Genomic DNA, 21360 nt, shown 5'->3' with positions numbered 1-21360 from the left:
TCGCAGGTCATCCCTAAGAGAGGGAGTTTTAAGTACCTTAGGTCTATTATTCAGGGGATGGGGAGATTGATGAAGATGTCACCCATCGTATTGGGGAGGGATGGATGAAATAAAGACTCGCTTCCGGTATTTTGTGTGCCAAAAAAGTGTCACCGAAACTTAAGGGTAAGTTCTATAGAATGGTGGTCAGACCAACGATACTGTATGGGGCTGAGTGTTGGCCAGTCTAGATCGCTCAAGTCCAAAAGATGAAGGTAGAAGAGGTGAGGATGTTGAGATGAATGTGCAGTCACACCAGGTTAGATAGGATCATAAATGAGGTTATTCGCGACAATGCGGGCGTGGCCCTTATTGAGGACAAGATGCAGGAAGTGCGACTTATGTGGTTTGGTCATATGAGTAGGAGGAGCACAGACGCCCCGGTGAGGAGGTGTGAGAGGTTGACATTGGAGGGCCTACGGAGAGGTAGAGGTAGGCCAAAGAAGAAGTGGGGAGAGGTGATTAGGCAAGACATGGCACAACTTCAGCTGACCGAGGACATGACCCTTGATAGGAAGGTATGAAGGTCGAGGATTAGGGTAGTAGAGTAGGTAGTCTAGAGTGTTCATAGCGGTAATATTAGCACGCAGTCTCGCTTTCTGTTGGTAGTAGATTTTTATGACTAACCGTTGTTTTCTTTCATTGTTGATCACCTTACTATCTTGTTGTCTTTATTCTGCTTTTATATGGCTTTATGGTACTGTCCCTACTTGTCTATATTTTCATTGATGAGGTGCTTATACTTTCATGAGTCGGGAGTCTATTGGAACAACCTCTCTATCCTAACAAGGTAGGGGTAAGGTCTGCGTACACACTACCCTCCCCAGACCCCACAGTGTGGGATAATATTGAGCATGTTGTTGTTGTTGTTGTATTCTATGTAAATTCCTCCGACTAAAGCTTAGTAAGAGTTGAGCGGGTTGGGCTATGACCCACATTTTAGTCTATCTTGACCCAACACATCTTAGCCCAAATAAAAATAACCCGACCACTTATTAATTCAATCCATTTTGATCCGCCGAAAATCGGTCCAACCCGCCTATTTAACACCCCTAATATAAACCAATTTGATAGCTTAAGACTAAATTTTAGCCTTTTGTTTGTATATATGGCTCTATCGTGGCAAATATCAAACTTTAGGGGTTAATTTAAACTTTTGCAAAGTTGAAATGATATTGGAAAGGATTAACTAACCCTTCATCCATCTTCCGTTTTCTACTCTCTTTTTTTCATCCATCAAAAATGGCGTCTTTATTACCAAGCTTGTCATCCCCAATTTCCCGTCTAAGCTTTCTACTATATCGACCCTCATTTCAGCTTACAATCAAAGTTACAAATAAATTACAATTTCACAACAAATCAGTAAAAGAACCCCAGTTGTTCAAAAAATTTCCAGCTCATTGTTTTTCTACTTCAGCTTCTAATTTACAAATGGTCCAAAACCAGAAACAAAAAGTGGTTGAAAATGAGAATTTAGTTATTCTGGGCATTGAAACTAGCTGTGATGATACTGCTGCTGCTGTGGTAAGTTCTTGGTCATGTCTCGGTAATTAGCACTTTTTAATCCCACAAATATCGACAAAATCTGATTTTGGTATTTGTGATTTCTGGTTAAACACATCTAACCTTCAATTAATCTGTATGTGCACTTTTGATCCCTCCATTTGTGAATAATATTAAAGCACTCATATTAATTTTGTGTTATTACTCCATATTTAAAGGTAATATAATTCTAAAAATAGTCTAAACATCACATATTTCCTATTTAAAGGTACCAAAAATACACATTTTAGTTAATTGAAGGTTAGATGTGCTTAACCAGAAATCACAAGGATCAAAACTAGTATTTACAAATTACTGAGGGACCAAAAGTGCAATTATCCCCTTTTTTGGGGGGTGGGTGGGGGTGAAGCAGCTGTGAAGTTTGTTATGTTTGTTTCAGCTTTGTATCTCTTGTTGTAGGTAAATAGCAATGGTGAAATTCTCAGCCAAGTTATCTCATCTCAGGTACTCTATGTATTTATATAAATACAGAAAGTCTGGAAATTTACCATTTACTTTATGGTGTTATCTTGTTCTGTTAAATTAATGGCTATTCCATGGTAATTTATTGGACACTTATTCTCTTATTTGTATTATACATTGTTTTAGTCCATGTTCCACATTGGTTGCTGGTGTGCAACGTTTCTCTTCGCTGTCCTATTTATATCTATACATATAACAAAGGGCTTAAAGAATTCTCTATAAGTATCTGGTGTAGTGTGGGAAAATCTTGCAGCGCATTATACATAAAAGGCAAATCAATAGAAAGAAGTTCTCCGTATATTGAAGATTAAAATATTTAAGCAAGGGAATGTGCCAAAATGCCAATGTTACATCTAGTTGAAAAGTTAGGGGGTGAGGGGCGGGGAGGACCGCATAAAGTAAATAAAAGATATTCCAATATGTTTTGGTTGATAATATAGCTGAAAGGTCAATAATTCGGCCAATGTGCCAAATGCCAATGCTATCTAGGATCACGTGTTTAGTGGAACTGCCATGATATCACATAAGACGTCACAGACACATTGTAGTATCAGCTAATTCTTTGAAGTCAAATTTTTGGAATCCGAAAGGGTGATTAATATTTAAGCAAGAATGTTCTGCAGGTAGTTGGTGTTTCTTGGCGATGCAGCCAGGCTAACCCTGGGCTTCACACATTACTACTGTAATACAAGCATAGTTTGATCTGCACACTTCCTTTTGGTTGGAGGGTGATCTACAAATCAACACATAAAATATTAGTTGGAGAGTGCTAGAGGTTAATGCCTTCCTATGCATTGCAGAGTAGTCAAGATAATATCTGGAGTGACACCATGTAGCTTCCTTTATATTCTTATACCGTATAATTTAATATCTGTTCACACCACTGTTCTTTCTTCATGTCAATTGCTCAGTGCTCTAAAGAATTTTAACTACGAGAAGTTATCCAAATATTATTGTCTTGTGTTTGCCACAGTACATGATCTTTTTTCTAATCTTGTGGTTCTGTATTTCGTCAAGGCAGAACTGCTTGCTCGATATGGAGGAGTTGCTCCTAAAATGGCAGAGGAAGCTCATGCACTGGTGATTGATCAGGTATATGCTTTCAACCCTGAAGTACTTTGTTTCCAGAACTTGTAAACAGTTGATTAGAACGAATCCAACTGATTGATGGTCTACATCTTTTAGGCTATAGTTAATGGATACTCTTAAATCATAATTCTGATTCTATAGACTATGATTCCATGCTAGAAAAAAATTCAAATTTCGTTTCGGTGTTGGAGTTCTGAGGCATGCCAATGATTGTCGTGTTAGGAGCACGGTGGATGTTGTTCCGAAGGACCCACCGTCCCACCCCAAAATTCCCTTCTTTTTACAATTCTGACTTATATTATTTACCACAGCTCTCGCACTTCTAAGTTTGATAGCTTCTTAATCTGAATTGACACATCATATTTCTGGCACATGTTTCCTGCAAACAATGTGATACGTAACTCCTTCAGGTGGTACAAGAAGCACTAGATAAAGCTAATCTGACTGAAAAGGATCTAACTGCGGTTGCTGTCACCATTGGTCCTGGTTTAAGCCTTTGTCTGCGAGGTAAGTGTTTATTCAATCTTTTTCTTTAGTAGCCTTTCTTTCTTTCTCTCTTTTTTTAATTTTTTTTGGGGAGGATTGATCATTGCTTTTTATTTTTATTTTTTTCCTTTTCCTTCCTTCCCACAACAATTAATGTGCCTATTTTGTTTAGCATAAAGTATTGTTCTTAATTCTTTATTGTTTGTCAAAATTAACTTCCACTACTTATGAGTCTGAAAATTAAACATTGGGGGATATTCATATGGAGATACATAGATGCATTTTGTGACGACTAGTGAACATTGCATAAGTCCTTGTATCTTATTTGTGCAATTTCTGTGTAGTTGGTGTGCAGAAAGCAAGAAAGGTTGCTGGTTCTCATAATTTACCTCTTGTCGGGGTCCATCACATGGAAGCTCATACTCTTGTTGCCAGGTAACAATATGGAACAAAGGTTAAGTTATTCATGCTAGTAGCAAGCAGTAGAGTAGGATCAGTTCGTATGGCTAAATTTGTTGGGAATTTGTCCAATTCCAGGGTTGGTTACTGGACTGTGAATATCCTAGCTTTCGATTTACTTTGTCCGCAATATTGCTAAAAAATAATAACAATAAAATTAAGAAAAAAACTTTGGCTGGAATACTCTTGTAAGATGAATTTTGTTCTCTGTGGTAATGTTTTTCCTTCTTACTTATGCTTGATTGTCTTGGAAGGCTGCCTGTTTTATGCTTCAAGACATTTGCATGTAAACCACCTGGAAAGCTGGAACTCATGTTTTCTCTGTTTTAGACTAGTGGAGAAAGAGCTGCAGTTTCCTTTCATGGCCCTACTTGTCTCAGGTTAGATAACCTTCTACAATTTTATAGGTCTGTTTTATTTACTCTAAGTGATAATATACTGGGTTAATTTTTCCCTGTATTTAGAGATATATGATCAAGTTAAATACAGTATCACCCTAGTTCTAGTTGCACGGCCATCATATGGGGTTATCTATAATCAGTTCTTCCCTTGGAACATCATATGCTTGTCCTGATTCTCATGATATTTAGTGTTATGTTTATGAGCCCTTCGATTGTATCCTGTAAGATGAAAATCTCTCATAATCATATAAATGTCTTGTCAATGATTTAATTTTAACATATTATTCATAATCTTCGTGTGTGCTTCTCCTTTCATGTTTTTCCCTAGGGAACCCAACTTATCTTAAGTTTAAGAAAAATGTTATGCTAAATATTGGATACATTTCTCTATCAACAGCATAGAAATGTAGTTTTCCTAGTGGAAAAACAATTTGACCAGTTGTATTTTTCTGTGAATTAGATATCAATAACTAATGAATTTTCTTTTGTTCATATGCTCTTTAGGAGGGCATAACCTTCTAATCCTTGCACGTGATCTTGGCCATTATATACAACTTGGGACAACAATTGATGATGCAATTGGCGAGGCATATGACAAGACAGCAAAATGGCTTGGTCTTGATTTGAGGAGGAGTGGGGGCCCCGCTGTGGAGGAGCTAGCTCGAGAAGGAGATGCCAGATCTGTCAAATTTAAAGTAAGTTACTTTAGGGAGATTTGCACTTATATGCATTATGTCTCCAGAATTACTCTGTAAAAGAGGTTTAGTAGTGATATTGTTTGCTCAACTAACTAAAAGTTTGAATAAATTTTAGGTCCCTATGAAACAACACAAGGATTGCAACTTCTCGTATGCTGGTCTGAAGACGCAAGTGAGGTTGGCAATTGAAGCAAAAAGAATGTATGTGATTCATTAGGGAAATAAGTTATTGATCAGCTTCCAGAAGTATTTTTCCTTTTCATTTCATCTTAAAAACTTTAGCACCATTGGCACTGCATTTGTTTGCTCTTTTCCTATTATAGAATTTGATTTTTCCGTTTTCAATGAGGTAAACAATGAATTGTCCAATATATGGATAAACTATCTGCCTCAGAGCAGAAAATGGTTTTGATAACCGAGAAATCCCCGAGGGCCAATGGCACACCATTTGAAACTCGGTGACTAATGAGCCCGCACCTTTACCCTTCTCCACTTAAATATTAAGCTTTTGTCTGCAACATGGTTCAGACCCTTGACGTGTGCCTAACCCAAACATCACTTGCCGCGCTCTTACCACTAGACCAAACCCCGGGGCCAATCAAAGCAGAAATTCTTGAAAAGATTAAAGAAACTTCCCTTGTTTCTTCCTCTTTCTACAATATCTCCTTAGTTTAGTCTTCATGTAAATCATTGTCTAGAAAGTACAGTAGCTTTTAGCTCTGTCTTGTGATTTTAAGGTATAATGAGTCACTCAGATAACAATGTACATCAGTTGGTTGTCATTGTGCTTGTCTTCCTAGCTATTCACATTTTATAGGTTGTATGCAGTAATGCTGAAGTCTCTCTTGCTTCAGCTTCTAATGAAGATAGACAGGCTCGGGCCGATATTGCTGCCTCCTTCCAGGTATATAGCTTTTACATCTGTCGTGATTTCATTGTAATTAAGAATTGTTGGCTAACAAATCAATCTGTCTCCTATACCTCCTTTAAATTCTGAATCTCATTGCATTTGCAATGTCGTTTCACGCAGCGAGTTGCGGTATTACATTTGGAGGAAAAGTGTGAACGGGCAATTGATTGGGCTTTGAACATTGAGCCTTCAATAAATCATTTGGTCAGTGTTCTCTGTTTACTGCAATTTCTTATGACTAATTTCTTCCTCTCGTTACTCTAATGTATTAATTCCATGCTCCTGTAAGATTAATGTCAACTATGCTAATCGTTCAGTTTACCTTTCACAGGTAGTGTCTGGAGGTGTTGCTTCTAATAAGTATGTCAGAGCTCGTCTTGATGAGGTTGTGAAACGGAAAGGGCTGAAACTTGTATGCCCCCCTCCTAGCCTTTGTACTGACAATGGTTAGACAATTCTCTTTTTAAAATTGCCTCATTTTCATAGAGGAAAGGTTTTGTCTCTCGTGGTTAGACAATGGTATTGCACTCTAATTCGTTTGCCTGTTCTAATAGGTGTAATGGTTGCATGGACTGGCATTGAACATTTCCGTCTTGGCAGATTTGATCCTCCGCCTCCTGCAAATGAACCAGAAGATGTTGTGGTTTGTCTTTTTCTTGCCTTGCCTTTTCCCCTTACCTCTGCTCAAACTGGCCATATTGTCCTATAGTTTAAGTTGATCTGCGTATTCAGCCAATAAATTTGCACCTTGGAAGTTACGCTTGTCAAATATCATCCAGAATATTCAGTCAAAATTTGAAACTCCTCAGATCTGCTTTATGGAGTTTCTATTGTTCTAATTCCTGTTCCCTGAACCCCCCCCCCCCCCACAACAAACACACACCCTTCTCCTTACAATGTTTAATTTTGACCAATGCCTCCTTTGATCAGCTTGATTTGCGCCCAAGGTGGCCACTTGGCGAGGAATATGCTGAAGGAAAAAGTGAAGCTCGTTCGCTGAGAACAGCACGGATTCATCCATCACTTACCTCTCTCATTAAGGCATCTGTTAAGCAAGAGTCACAATCTACAATTTAAAATTACTCGAGACTTCTCTGCAACGGGTATCCAAAAACATGGAGATATTCTCTCTGAGGATCTTGAGACCTCTATAAAGTTAGCTCACATTGGATCGGGATTTGAATACGTAATCATCACAAGCTGTTGAGATGGCTCAGTTCTGAGGAAATTTTTTGTATTATGGGAGATTAATAAGTCTCACCTCAGTGTCATTTGGTGGTAGATGTGGTTGTTAGTATTTTGCACTTGTGTTAGAAGAATGGCATGAGATTTATTGTATAAACTTTTGCTATGCTATATAGTTATGGTTTAGGATATATTATGTTGTGAATTATTCCTAATGAGACAAAAATTAATTTCTTCTGATTAATATAGAAAGTGTATTATGTTTTACTGCACCTGTATTTAGCGATAGTGTTCTAACTTGTACTTAGGAATCACAAGTCAGCAAAGTTTAGAAATTCTAATACTGAGAAGTGTAGATGAGATAGTTTACAATTCTCTCTTCTTGATTATATTTATTTTCTTATCTTTAAAAACAGAATATAATTGTCAACAAGAAATAAAAAGGAGTAATATTGGTAAATCAAACATAAGTATACATTTCTATTAGCCTTTGGGTTAGTTGACTCAAAGTAGTTGATAAGCATAAAACGCTAAATTTGATAATAAACTTTTTGACATGCTATAGAAAAGTGTTTATGTTAAATTGATTTAAATGTCTTTAAATTTTTTTAAAAAAGTGCATTAAAATTATCTTTATACGGAGAAAGCGATTAATAAAAATTGTACTAAGTGGAAGTTTGAGTTTTTTTTTATGCATATTTTTTTTAAACTATAAGAGTATAAACCTTGGTCAAATCAAAAGTACTTATAAAGTTTTGGCTTATAAATACACCTTGTATAACAAAAAATTTAACAATAAAAAATGTAACAAAACAATCAAAGTAACAACAACAGTAACAACAAATCCAGTTTAATCTCACAAGTGAGATATGAGAAAGGATAGTATGTATGTATATTTTACCCCTACCTTATGCAGGTAGAGAGGTAATAAAATAATTAAAAGAAAAAAGAAAAAAAAGAAGAAGGATGATATACACTAACCCTCCTTTTTTTTTTTGTTTGTGAAATGAGGATACTAGTGTCATTAAGAAGAAAAGACAAAAAAAATCGAAAAATTTATATTTTTAGCCGCTCTAAAAAATAATAGTCTATAAAAATATATTATTATTATTATATTTATGTGTATTTTTAGCTAGCAAATATAATTAGTATCCATCAACCGAGGAGCGTATCTATAGCCTATAATACGGGGCACGTGAACCCATGGTCCCTCCGCCAAATTAGATATTTTATGTACATATTTTTTAGAATTTGTCCAGTATTATGTATTAGACACCCATACTCTGTAAATATTGAATGATACACTTTGTTCAATACTTAATTATTTTTTCTCCTTTTTAGTGGTGCACCCATTTCTCGAAATCCTAAATCGCCAATGCAACCAACCATTTGTAATTTGCCAAAATAAATTCATTTAGAAGAAGAGTGGAGGATATATAAATAGCAATTGGCATGTACTAATTTTGAGCGCGAAAACCCTTAGAGGTAAAGGGAAGAAATGGAAGTTTCAAGTCTTCCGATATCGGCATCGCAGAGAGCAAAGCTGATCTCCGCCGGCTACTCTTCTCTTTCTTCTCTCTTTTCCGTCTCCTACTCCGACCTTGCTCGCGGTATCTTTTATTTATGCAAATTAATTGAAAAGCTAAATCCTTTACTTGTTTAGTTTGTCATTTCTGAAGTTCTAAATTTCTCATTGAATTTATTATTAGCAATCAGTTAAAAATGGCTAGTTTGTTTTATGTGCCCATATTTATGGAACAACACATCTGCTTTTATGTGTAGTGAAAGAGAGGCTCCTTGAATTGGATTTTTTTTACAAGTGGAATTGGGAGAAATTAGTTTTCATTTATGGGAATCCTTTTCCCCAAGTTGAATTAAGTTATAACAACAACGACAACGACAACAACACAGTGAATTCCCACAAGTTGGGTCTTGAGAGGGTATTGTGTACGCAGACCTTATCCCTATCATGGGAGGAGGGCAAGGGCAGAGAGGCAAGTTGAATTAAGTTATAATTTACATAATTGCTGGTTTCAAGGCGCCAAATTCTGATTTTGAGCTCAAAGTTGTATGATGCTTGAATGACTTAAAGGAGAAATATTTTGTTGGAAATATGCAATTCTATTTCAGTGGGAGAGGTTAACTCAGATTGAACTTTGTGGGTTCGGGTTTAGGAATTCTACTACAGTGCATTTGATTTACTGATTTCAAAATCTATTATTTGTACTAAATGTTATTTGTAATTATTTAGTGTTAATTTTAACTCATATATAGGGTTTGAACAGAAGTTGATGGGGTTCAGAAGAACGCATAACGTTAACACTACATACGCCCCTGGGTTAACTGAACGATGGACGTAAGGGAAACTAATATTTTGAAGATTTAGAATCTGCGGAGTTTTGGGAAAAGAATAAACTTGGTGCTATAAATAAAATGCTTAATTTTGTGTGGCTTCCCATTTTGTCTCAGTTCTAGTTTATGATCAAGTTTGATGATGAGTTGTAACAGTTTTAAGTTTTATTTAACAAGTGACACTAATGTTATTCCTACATAATGTTCTTTTGCATATGCAAAAATTTCATATCTTTTAACTTTTTTGTGTTATAGATCTAAATATTTCAGAAAATGAGGCGATTGGAATTTTGAGAGTTGCATCACAAAGGAGGGGATCTGAAAGATCTAATGGAACTAGCTCCATTGTCAATGGTATATTATTATTAACACTATTCTATGAAAAGTGAAAACTTGATGGTTTGTCTGTCAGCAGTCATGTAGATTATATTTTGAGTATTTTTTACAAAGATTATGGAGTCATTATTTCAAATGATTAAGTTTGTTTTAGCGTGATAGTTATTTAGTATTGGCTTGTTAACAGTAGCGTGCATTTCATTGTTCTGCTTTGGTTATTTTTGCAAAGAGGAAGGAAGTTATTCATGGAATTTTTCATTAGGAGCACAGACTGCATGGGATATGCTAAACGAGGAGAAATCACTTGGACGTATCACAACATCCTGTTCCGAGCTGGATGACGTTTTGGGTGGGGGAATAAGTTGCAAAGAGGTTACTGAAATTGGTTAGTGTTTTAACCTTTAGATATCTTGTCTATTACCAACAATATCATACAGGTGTTCCTCTTGCTTATCACCATTTCTAAAACGACATGTTTGCAGTTTTCATCAAGTTTAAGATAACATTTCCTTTGATTGTTTCAGGTGGGGTGCCAGGAATTGGTAAAACGCAACTTGGGTAATTGTTATCACATCTACCTCCTATGTATTAGGAATAGCTTCCTTTTTGTTTCTAGTGATTGAAACACTTGAAAATGCAGTATACAACTTGCAGTGAACGTCCAAATTCCTATGGATTATGGTGGTCTGCAAGGCAAGGCAATATATATAGGTAGATGCTGATAGAGTTGTTTGTTATTTGCGTGTTACATCAACTACTGCTATTCTCTTTCTAAAATCAGGCAAGCAGTTAGCAATATATGCATTTTTCAGATACAGAAGGCAGCTTTATGGTGGAGCGCGCTTTACAAATTGCTGAAGCTTGTCTAGAAGACATGCAAGAATATCATGGATTTTTAAAGAAGGATTTACAAGCTTGTCAACTTAACATGAAGCCAACGGATTTCCTTGAGAACATATTCTATTTTCGTGTTTGTAGTTACACAGAGCAAATTGCTGTTGTAAATTACTTGGATAAGTTCATCTCAGAGCATAAAGATGTATGTAGAGGAATTCTTTCTTTTTAAATATCCTTCTTCACAACTAAAACATATAATTTCTGAAACTTATTTTTTGTTAGGTTAAGGTTGTAATTATTGATAGCATTACATTCCATTTCCGACAAGATTTTGATGACATGGCCCTTAGAACCCGACTACTTGGTGGAATGGCCTTAAAGTTGATGAAGCTCACAAAGAAATTTACTTTGGCAGTAAGGATAACTTCCTTTCTCAATTGATTATCTTTCTGCTCGCAATCTGTTAGATTTATTTGCGATTGTATCAAGTCATTAACGTTGATTTCTTTGTGTAGGTTGTCCTCTTGAATCAAGTAACCACCAAGTATATCGAAGGGTCATATCAGTTAACTCTTGCATTAGGTAAATACCAAGCTTTCGTAAGATATATCTTGGTACCAAACATGTCGCCTCCTGCTAATTTTCGCCCCCGTCCCACCAAATTCCCAGAGAACAATTGTTCTCTTTTTCAAAAGTTTGGGAAAACAAAGATGGTGAACTTATTGTATTGATCATTGTCTGTTTTTGCTTCTTAATATGTTTTGCCAAACAGGAGATAGCTGGTCACACGCTTGCACTAACCGGGTGATTTTATACTGGAATGGTAATGAAAGGTATGCATACATTGACAAGTCGCCTTCTGTTCGATCAGCATCTGCTCAATATTCCGTGACGGGCAGAGGGATTCGGAGCTCTGTTTCAAACTGTAAACGAGTCAAGATGATGTAAGTTTTCAGTTAACATTTGAAAGAGCAATGACGGAACTCTTATTTTTCTTCCGCTTGGATGAGAGTGAGTTTTGCTTGACGTGCTATGGACTTGTAAATTCTATGCCTAGCCGTGAATCTTTACAAATTCTCCTTAAACATTTGAACATACATAGCTTCGACTGGATACGGAACTTAAACACCCTAAAGTAGGTTAAAATTTTCCTTTGGTTTGCACATAACTGTTTAAGATAACTGCAAAATAATCAACTTTTAACACTTGCTTTATATGCATTAAAGATGGTGAAACAGTCATTAAATTTTAGAGATACTATAGGATTGTTAATACGAAGAAGAGCTTGAAGCAACGGTAAAGTTGTTTCCGTGTGACTTATAGATCACGGGTTTTAGATGTATGTCTATATCACACTCTCAGATGCAACCTTTCCTCGGACCCGCATAAACTTGGGATGCATTGTGTACCTAGTTGCCATTTTCTTTTAGGATTGTTTATAAGTTCATCATTTTAGTTGTGAGAAACTCTCATAGAGAAACTCACCAACCCACCATAAATAAAAATATTATTAATAGTACTTTCCTTTCATGTTATAAGTAATTTTTTTTTTTATTTCAACAAATAAGTATTTTATTTTCATGACATAATTTTTTTTTTTTTCATTTTAACAAAAAAAATATTTTCTTTTCACGATGTAAAAGAAGTATTTTATTTTCATGTAGAAAAAATATTTTTTTCATTTCAACAAAATGAGTATTTTCTTTTCATGATGTAGAAAATATATTTTTCATTTCAACAAAATGAGTCTTTTTATTTATGATGTAGAAAATGTATTTTCTTTTATTTCAATAAAATGATTACTTTATTTTCATGTCGTAGAAAGAATACTTTTTTTTTTTGTTATAGTTATGGAGTATTTGTGTTAATTTTTAGAAGAATAATTAAATTGTTGAAGAAAATAGAGTCCTTAAAACGTTGATTATTTGGGAAGGGGGTGGGAGGCAAGGAAACATGGGAACTTGGGAAGGGGGTGAGGAGAATAGAATAAAAAAATATTTTCTTAAAGTAAATAAGTAATAAAATAAGTTTTTCACTAACCAATCAAACAAGATAAAATAAGTAATAAAATCACTTATTTTTCATGAAAATATTTTCCTTCTTACCAAACACACCCAACCCAATAATTAATAAGGGGGATTAACACGGCCATAATACCAATTTTAACTTTTAAGTGCCAAATGGGCGTTTCACCTTGTAATTGCCGCCTCGTATCATCCTCTCTGTTGCGCCTATGACGACACCTCCAAAGCTTCAACAAATATTTTTTTTCTTTCTTTCGGTGTTCGATATTTGTTTTTGGTTCAACAAATTTGAATTCACATTGCGTAGCGTTTATTAAAGCGAAAATATTTTTCTACCAAAAAATTTTCCTTTTAAAACTTGAACCGAGACCTTTTTTTTTTTTTTTTTTTTCGAGACTTTGGGTTAAGTGAAAGAATCATATCCATTTTACTACAACTTTCGTTGATAACTAGGGGTGTACAAACCGAACTGGAAAATCGTACTAATCCGAAAAGTCAAATCAAACCGATTAAAAAACCCGATTTGATTTGGTATTGAGTAAAAAAATCCGAACCAAACCGACATATAAATATATATAATTTTTATGTATACTTTTAAAACCTTTTATAGAATTTTCTTTAAATCATATCTAAAAATATTTGCAATTCTCTTATGGGATGTAATATGTAGTTAAATATGAAATGTTCCATATTTAGTAACTTTAAATAATGGATTGTATGATCACTTTCTTATCAAGTGTTAGTGAAATTCGTCAATCTCTTTATTTTTCTATATTCATATGTCAAGATTTATTAAATTCTTATATCTTTTTCGAATTTGAAATGGTATTTCGATAATTTAAAATTAAATAGAACATATCATTATATAAGTTCATATTTATTTTTATGTTTAATTATTAAATTCGGTTAATTTGAAAGTGTATATCAACGTAAAATTATTGCCAGACAACTAAAAAATAAGTATCATGTGTTACTAAGAAAATTCTTCGATAATAATATTTTAATAGATCATATAATTATCACATTTTTTAATTTTTACTAAACATATATTTACTTATAAAAAGTTTAACAAAGTAAGATTGAAATAATATTCATATAACAAAAAATTCGAAAAACCCGACAAAACTGAACTAATCCAAACCGATATAGTTGATTTGATTTTGATAAAAACCGAACCAACTCGGTTCATGTACACCCCTAGTGATAACAACTACCCTTATTCCAACTCTTTTTACTGATGAACTTTTAGAAAGAAAAAATAATGTAAACGTTTAGCATATTTTTTAGAATTTTATGAACTAAAAGTACTTAAATGTAAAATATATGAATCCTTTAATAGATAGATAAGGTATTAAATCCTTTGTCTTTTTCAATTTAAAGCAGGATTTATTTTCTATCAGAACTAAAGTTGATAACTGTATGACATTATACAGAATCTGTTTCTTAAGCCTGACGTAAAATTCCACATCAAAATCTAGCAGTTGTATTTTAAATTATTTATTGGTTTTTGAAAGAAACGCTATATGGTTAGGTGAGATGAATTTTTTGACCAAAAAGTACCTCAACCAACCAAACAAAAAAATTACCATTTTTTATTTTTTTGTTGAGGGGCATCGAAAAGATAACAACCTAATTTGGTTGTTGGTTCTTGAATTCAATCCCTTACCTAATATTTCTCCAAGTTCTGTATTTTGCATTTTTTTCCTTTTCTTTTTCGTTTCCACTTTGGCATTCATAATTAGATTCGTTCCTCAATTTTTCGTTGAGAGAATATGCTATTCTATATTAACCTTAATATGAAAAGAAAAAAAAGAAAAAAAAACAGCTGCACAAAAATTCAAGGTAGATTTAGCTCGACATTGATTTAGAAGTATCTGCTAAAGATCATCGTCCACAAATTTCATATATTAGATTAATTTAAAGATCCAAAAGAGAATAAAAAGTTGCCCTTCATCAAACAATCACAAGCAAGTTGACCATACAAGTTATAGTAATTTATAGATCCAAAAGTACATAAATGAGTCATTTTTATATTGTTATTAAAAATATTCTCAATTTATATTATATATTAAATAAGTCGCCCTTTGGGTTTTGATTTAGTACTAGTAGCGCAGCAACACATAATATATGGACTAGATGTAAGTCACAGACTTTAAATACCATACAAAAGGGTTAATATTCAAGTGAAAAATGATAGAAAAATGGATCCATTATTTACCGAGTTTTGAACCATGAACCATATATTTTCCTTTTCTTTTATTGCCTCAAATTTTTTGACAAAATTTATTTTCTTTCTATAATTTATAAGATAGCATTTTTAAATTAAAAAGTAGTAAATGTTAATATATGACACCTACCCACATATCTCTTAGAGCCACAAGGAGCCAATCCCTAAATAAATCCTCAAAAGTCATTTTAAGGCCACTCTTTCCTCATTTTCTCCTCCCATATATCACCTCCTCTTCGCTCTCTTTTCTCTTTGAGACAAAACATCAAACACCTTACTGGTAAAGCCATGGCGTCTTCTTCTTCTCTCACTCTATCTCAAGCTATCCTCTCTCGTTCTGTCCCTCGCCATGGCTCTGCCTCTTCTTCTCAACTTTCCCCTTCTTCTCTCACTTTTTCCGGCCTTAAATCCAATCCCAATATCACCACCTCCCGCCGCCGTACTCCTCCCTCCTCCGCCGCCGCCGTCGTAAGGTCACCGGCGATTCGTGCCTCAGCTGCAACCGAAACTATAGAGAAAACTGAGACTGCCCTTGTTGACAAATCTGTAAACACGATTCGATTTTTGGCTATTGATGCTGTCGAAAAGGCGAATTCGGGTCATCCGGGTTTGCCCATGGGTTGTGCTCCGATGGGTCATATATTGTACGATGAGGTTATGAGGTATAACCCGAAAAACCCGTATTGGTTTAATCGGGATCGGTTTGTTCTATCAGCTGGACATGGTTGTATGCTTCAGTATGCTTTGCTTCATCTAGCTGGCTATGATGCTGTCAGGGTAAAAAAAACTTACCTTTTTGTCTTTTAACTTTTTTTATTAGTCTTTTTTGCTAATTGGTGCATGCATAAGTAGATCTATGCATTTTGTTTATGTTATGTGGCAGTGTTTGACTGGTCACAAATATAATGGGGAGCCACATATAGTGAAGGGAAAATTATATGGTGTATATAGGTTAAACATTACTTTTTATATGTATATTTTAAATCTTGAGATATTTTTGGCTTCGCCACTAGGCACGAAGTTAAAAAAAATACTTTTTTACAACTTTTGGTCTAAAATAAGTTTGTAGACATTTGTATGTCTATAAAGCATTCATCAAGGATAAAATTAGAAGTTATGTTTCTAAATATGAAATGTAACATTCTTTTTCGACAGAATGAAAGAGGGGGAAATGACTTGTGGACTTGTGGGTGATCAAGTCATTTTTCTTTACAATTTTAGCTCTTACTCCATATCACTTGTTATAACCAACACTTACACATTGTTATCAGTTTTTAAAACTACAAAAATTTCGTCAAAGCACCTCTAATTTGCTGATGTAGAAAAAAAAAATTGGAAAATATTTTTCATTCACCTACCTAATACAGAAAATAAGTGAGAAAACCACTGATTATCCAAGATCTTTCATACCAAACATACATAAACATGTATGTCATGCCATTCTGGTATAGAATTTCATGTGTTTGGTGGGGAGGGATGTGTTTTTATGAAATATTTTTCTCGGGAAATCATTTTCTTGATCGTGTTCCAGTGTTTGGTTTGTATATAAGTTGAAACTTGCGAAGTGTAGGATAAGATATTAGGAAAGTGTTTGACGAAATCTTGAGTATGATGTTGATTGAAGTAAGTGATATGGAAGAGCAGTTGGTATGATTATCAAGGAAAATGTAATTTCCCACGTTTGGTGCAAAATATTTTCCTCAGAGAAACGTATTTAACAATTTTAGGTATCCAAACTCTGGAACTGTTTTCCAAGAAAAATTTTCCTCCATACCGAACAGTCAAAATTGAAACATGACTTTTTGGTACACTTTGCACAGTTACTGATGATTTTATCTGTCTTTTAGCTTAATGAGCTTTTTTTTTTTTTAAATGTGTTTTATGAGTGAGAATTTACTTGCATTACATTTGGAATTTTTTTCACCACTATGCTTTTTTTACCTGTTTTGCTGATTATTTTAGTATTATATTTGACTAGGAAGAGGACTTGAAGAGCTTCCGTCAGTGGGGAAGCAAAACCCCTGGACACCCTGAAAACTTTGAGACACCTGGTGTTGAAGTCACCACCGGTTAGTGCACTTTTTTTTATGTCCCATGTACACTTATAAGTAGCATTTGTATATCTGGGGGTGGATTATATATTTTGACTACATGGCTTTTCGTTGCGAGCTGTATAACTAATTTCTTTATTTTCTTGCGGTTAGGGCCTCTGGGACAAGGTATTGCCAACGCCGTTGGCTTGGCTCTTGTGGAGAAACACTTGGCTGCTCGTTTCAATAAGCCTGACGCTGAGATTGTAGACCACTACACGTGAGAGTCTTCTCACTCTCTCCTTTTTGTTTCCCTTTAGTGCCATAACAATAGAACGATTTAATGCAACCTGTCTTTTGCTTAACTAATTGCATCGATGATTGGTCATGCAGATATGTTATTCTCGGTGATGGTTGCCAGATGGAGGGTATTTCACAAGAAGCTTGTTCCCTTGCTGGACACTGGGGACTTGGAAAGCTGATTGCTTTCTATGATGACAACCACATCTCAATTGATGGTGACACAGAAATCGCTTTCACTGAGGATGTTGGTGCCCGTTTTGAGGCTCTTGGGTGGCACGTAATCTGGGTGAAGAACGGTAACACTGGTTATGATGAGATTCGTGCTGCTATTAAGGAAGCAAAAACTGTCACAGACAAACCCACTATGATCAAGGTACTTTATCTTCTGCATCTTTATGTTGGGTACTACGAGGTGATCCTGAAAAGTAGTATATGATTGAATTACTATATAGACTTTGCTTCATTGATAATTTTACATTTCATTTTTGAATATCCCATTTCCTTTTTTTTTCGCAGTCGGGGTGCAGGATTAATTCATTATTCGTAGTGCTGCTAGGGTTCCTTGATAGATTCATTTCGTATCGTTCATCATTAAGTTTACTGAACTTTCCTCCTTTCAGGTGACTACAACCATTGGTTTTGGCTCGCCCAACAAGGCAAACAGTTACAGTGTACATGGAAGTGCACTTGGAGCTAAGGAAGTAGAGGCCACCAGGAGTAACTTGGGATGGCCTTATGAGCCTTTCCACGTGCCTGAAGATGTCAAGAGGTATTAATCCATTCCCTTTCTCCTCTTATTCATTTGAACATTACTGGTTACTTACAAGCTATTGGTGTTCACTTGCTACTTATTGCAGCCATTGGAGTCGTCATGTTCCCGAGGGTGCTGCTCTTGAAGCTGGATGGAATACCAAGTTTGCTGAATATGAGAAGAAGTACCCAGAGGAAGCTGCAGTACTCAAATCCATTACCACTGGTGAACTACCTGCTGGCTGGGAGAAAGCTCTGCCTGTAAGTAGTCATTTTCAGCTCTCTCTTATTTCAAGCTGAGTTCAACTGCTTTTGGTTTGGGCTATCCTTATATTAAGTTCTTAGCTTGTGGGAGTGAGGTTGTTGAATTTTTGCCTGGTATAATAGACGAGAGAGTTTGTTTCATTTGTACTCCTGTACTTTCTATTTTCCCTGATCGGCGGGACCAATATTTAATAAGTCAAATCAACTATTTTGCATCACAATTCCTCAATCATCCTTTTCTATCTAAACAGTCTTGCTCAAAAATGATACTCGTCTAGTTTTGAAACATGTAAATCTTTCCTAATCCAGTTATTTGCTTGCTTTCTCAATCTCAGACCTACACACCTGAAAGTCCAGCGGATGCCACCAGAAACCTGTCCCAACAAAACCTGAATGCTCTTGCCAAGGTTCTTCCTGGTTTCCTTGGTGGTAGTGCTGATCTTGCCTCATCAAACATGACCCTCATGAAAATGTTTGGTGACTTCCAAAAGAACACCCCAGAGGAGCGTAATCTAAGGTTTGGTGTTCGTGAACATGGTATGGGAGCCATATGTAATGGTATTGCTCTACACAGCCCTGGCTTGATTCCCTACTGTGCTACTTTCTTTGTGTTCACCGACTACATGAGAGGAGCTATGAGAATTTCAGCCTTGTCTGAGGCTGGAGTTATTTATGTTATGACCCACGATTCAATTGGTCTAGGAGAAGATGGGCCTACCCATCAACCCATTGAGCACTTGGCAAGTTTCCGTGCAATGCCCAACATTCTGATGTTCCGTCCAGCAGATGGCAACGAGACAGCGGGAGCTTACAAGGTGGCTGTCCTCAAGAGGAAGACACCATCAATCCTTGCCCTCTCTCGGCAAAAGTTGCCACAACTTGCTGGAAGTTCTATTGAAGGAGCAGCAAAGGGTGGCTACATTTTATCAGACAATTCTTCTGGCAACAAACCTGATGTCATTTTGATTGGTACTGGCTCAGAGTTAGAAATTGCTGTCAAGGCTGCTGATGAACTCAGGAAAGAAGGAAAAGCAGTGAGAGTTGTTTCCTTTGTTTGTTGGGAGCTTTTTGAAGAACAATCAGCCGACTACAAGGAAAGTGTCCTTCCATCATCTGTTACAGCTAGAGTTAGCATTGAGGCTGGATCCACATTTGGGTGGGAGAAATATGTCGGATCAAAGGGGAAGGCCATCGGAATTGACAGATGGGGTGCCAGTGCCCCTGCTGGAAAAATATACAAGGAGTACGGAATTACAGCAGAGGCTGTTGTAGCTGCAGCTAAACAAGTTTCTTAGGCTTTATTACTTACCCTTGGTTGCTGGTGTCTACCAAATTTGTTTTCATTTTGAAACTGAGGTTGGAGATAACGGTGGAAACCAATACCAAACGGACTCGGCAGTTCACTGTTGCCTGGTATTTTCAATAAAAACTATTTCTTCATCTGTCCTTTGTTTTCTTCAGTTTTAGTAGCGGAGCGGCCAAAATGAATCCAAGATGAGGATAGAAATAGGATTATGGATGCTCCTGACCATGTACACTTAAAACATATCTGTGAGTTTTGTAATTTTATTTGGTCGAGTGATACCAAGATCTCATTTTCAATTGGAAATTCATGTCTTTTGATAAAGGGGCTTTCTTTGTCTTTACTATAGTCATCAGTTTGTAGCTATCTGTTTCAAAGCAAATACAACAATAACAAATCCAGTCTAATTTCACATGTGGGGTCTGGGGAAGGTAGTGTGTACGCAGACCTTACCCCTACTTTGTGAAGGTAGAGATGTTTTCGATAGACCCTCAGCGAAAGTATAGTCCTGTTTCAAAGCAAATGGACTTACATAATGTTTTCGCAAGATTGATTACAAAGTCTGCAAGGTGTACTTAAGGAAGTACTATATTCTACCATTGAACTAGATTGTTTCTACACCTATTTCAAGCTAAATTTTAAATGGTTTAGGAGAAATTTTCACTAGTGATATTTTAACTGGTCATATCACTGATTCTTATCAGGAATTGGATGACTTTATTTCTCTTCATTACCCTTTGGATCTAAGCCATGGAAGAAAATATGGAAATCTAATCTTTAAAGCAAATGTGAGTCTTTCCAAGCAACAAAATGTAGCCATATTAAGGTGGTGCGGATCTCTATATTCTTAGTTAATGGATTCGAGTTTAAGCTCTAGGAATGTAGATACTCTTGCTCTAAATTAATCGGGATAATACTACGATTGCGCGATTCTGAATTAGTTGAAATGAGTTTAGATTAAACAAAAAAGAATGTGGCCCCATACCAAGGGTTGGAGGATGGGAGATTGTGTGTATCCAAATTTACGGTAAAAATAGCATGGGCTAGCCAATTTTCAGACTGATAATTGAAAAATAGCCAGCATTTGCAAAGTCATTGAAAAATAGTCACTATTTTTGCTGCAACGCGAACCGGTCCAGCATAATATACTGGAGACTGGTGCACTTGTGTATGAATTTCCAGCATATTATGCTGGAAGTCCAACACGCGGAAAGTTCCAGTATAATATACTGGAGATTGGAGCACCTGTGTATGAACTTTCAGCATATTATGCTGGACCGATATATTATACTGGAACTCCAGTATAGGGCTGTGCATAATTTGGTAAATACCTAATTACCGTACCGAAATCGAAAATTTTGGTATTTGGTATATTATTTGGTTTAAGTTTTTAAAAAAAATTGGTATTAGGTATGGTATTTGGTATTTTAAATTTTAAATACCGAAATACCGATACTGTACCGAAATATATATTATATTACACAATACACATTTTATTAATTATAACATAAATATAAGAAATCTAAAATTTTACTTTCCTTTATTCTCTAAGTTCATCAATTAACTCTAAGCAAGTAACAAGATATTTCTCTAAGTTTTCTCTCTCTAGGTTGGTATTTGCTGGTTTTGGACACAACTTTTG

General features: G+C 35.5%; 3 protein-coding genes across 7 annotated transcripts; all 3 read left to right on the top strand.

Moving 5' to 3' along the window:
- The first annotated feature begins 1230 nt into the window (after positions 1 to 1230).
- LOC104092679 (probable tRNA N6-adenosine threonylcarbamoyltransferase, mitochondrial) lies at positions 1231 to 7559 on the top strand. 2 transcript variants are annotated; one of them, XM_009598335.4, is made up of 13 exons: positions 1231 to 1563; positions 2002 to 2046; positions 3082 to 3156; positions 3564 to 3660; positions 3984 to 4074; positions 4429 to 4478; positions 5004 to 5194; positions 5313 to 5398; positions 6026 to 6101; positions 6228 to 6311; positions 6439 to 6553; positions 6662 to 6750; positions 7038 to 7559. In XM_009598335.4, exons 1-13 carry the CDS (start codon positions 1282 to 1284, stop codon positions 7182 to 7184), a joined length of 1428 nt encoding a protein of 475 aa, XP_009596630.1. In that variant the 5' UTR covers positions 1231 to 1281; the 3' UTR covers positions 7185 to 7559. The 2 variants fall into 2 exon arrangements, with proteins under 2 accessions (XP_009596630.1, XP_033511119.1); XM_033655228.2 differs by having other exon boundaries at positions 1476 to 1563; positions 3086 to 3156.
- A 1134-nt stretch (positions 7560 to 8693) lies between these two features.
- On the top strand, positions 8694 to 11910 carry LOC104092678 (DNA repair protein RAD51 homolog 3). 4 transcript variants are annotated; one of them, XM_033655231.2, is made up of 9 exons: positions 8694 to 8902; positions 9900 to 9998; positions 10210 to 10365; positions 10505 to 10538; positions 10621 to 10691; positions 10793 to 11019; positions 11106 to 11231; positions 11333 to 11399; positions 11590 to 11910. In XM_033655231.2, exons 1-9 carry the CDS (start codon positions 8791 to 8793, stop codon positions 11763 to 11765), a joined length of 1068 nt encoding a protein of 355 aa, XP_033511122.1. In that variant the 5' UTR covers positions 8694 to 8790; the 3' UTR covers positions 11766 to 11910. The 4 variants fall into 4 exon arrangements, with proteins under 4 accessions (XP_033511122.1, XP_033511121.1, XP_009596627.1 ...); XM_033655230.2 differs by having other exon boundaries at positions 8702 to 8902; positions 11100 to 11231; XM_009598332.4 differs by having other exon boundaries at positions 8712 to 8902; positions 10243 to 10365; positions 11100 to 11231.
- A 3328-nt stretch (positions 11911 to 15238) lies between these two features.
- Positions 15239 to 20042, top strand: LOC104092676 (transketolase, chloroplastic). Its single transcript, XM_009598331.3, has 7 exons — positions 15239 to 15845; positions 17047 to 17137; positions 17273 to 17378; positions 17492 to 17774; positions 18022 to 18170; positions 18259 to 18412; positions 18751 to 20042. The coding sequence occupies exons 1-7, from the start codon at positions 15357 to 15359 to the stop codon at positions 19708 to 19710; spliced, it is 2232 nt and encodes a 743-aa protein (XP_009596626.1). The 5' UTR covers positions 15239 to 15356; the 3' UTR covers positions 19711 to 20042.
- The last annotated feature ends 1318 nt before the right edge of the window (positions 20043 to 21360 follow it).

The sequence above is a fragment of the Nicotiana tomentosiformis genome, chromosome 5, assembly GCF_000390325.3.
Source record: "Nicotiana tomentosiformis chromosome 5, ASM39032v3, whole genome shotgun sequence".
NCBI classification, from domain to species: Eukaryota; Viridiplantae; Streptophyta; class Magnoliopsida; order Solanales; family Solanaceae; genus Nicotiana; species Nicotiana tomentosiformis.
This window is presented reverse-complemented; position numbering and strand designations above follow the sequence as displayed.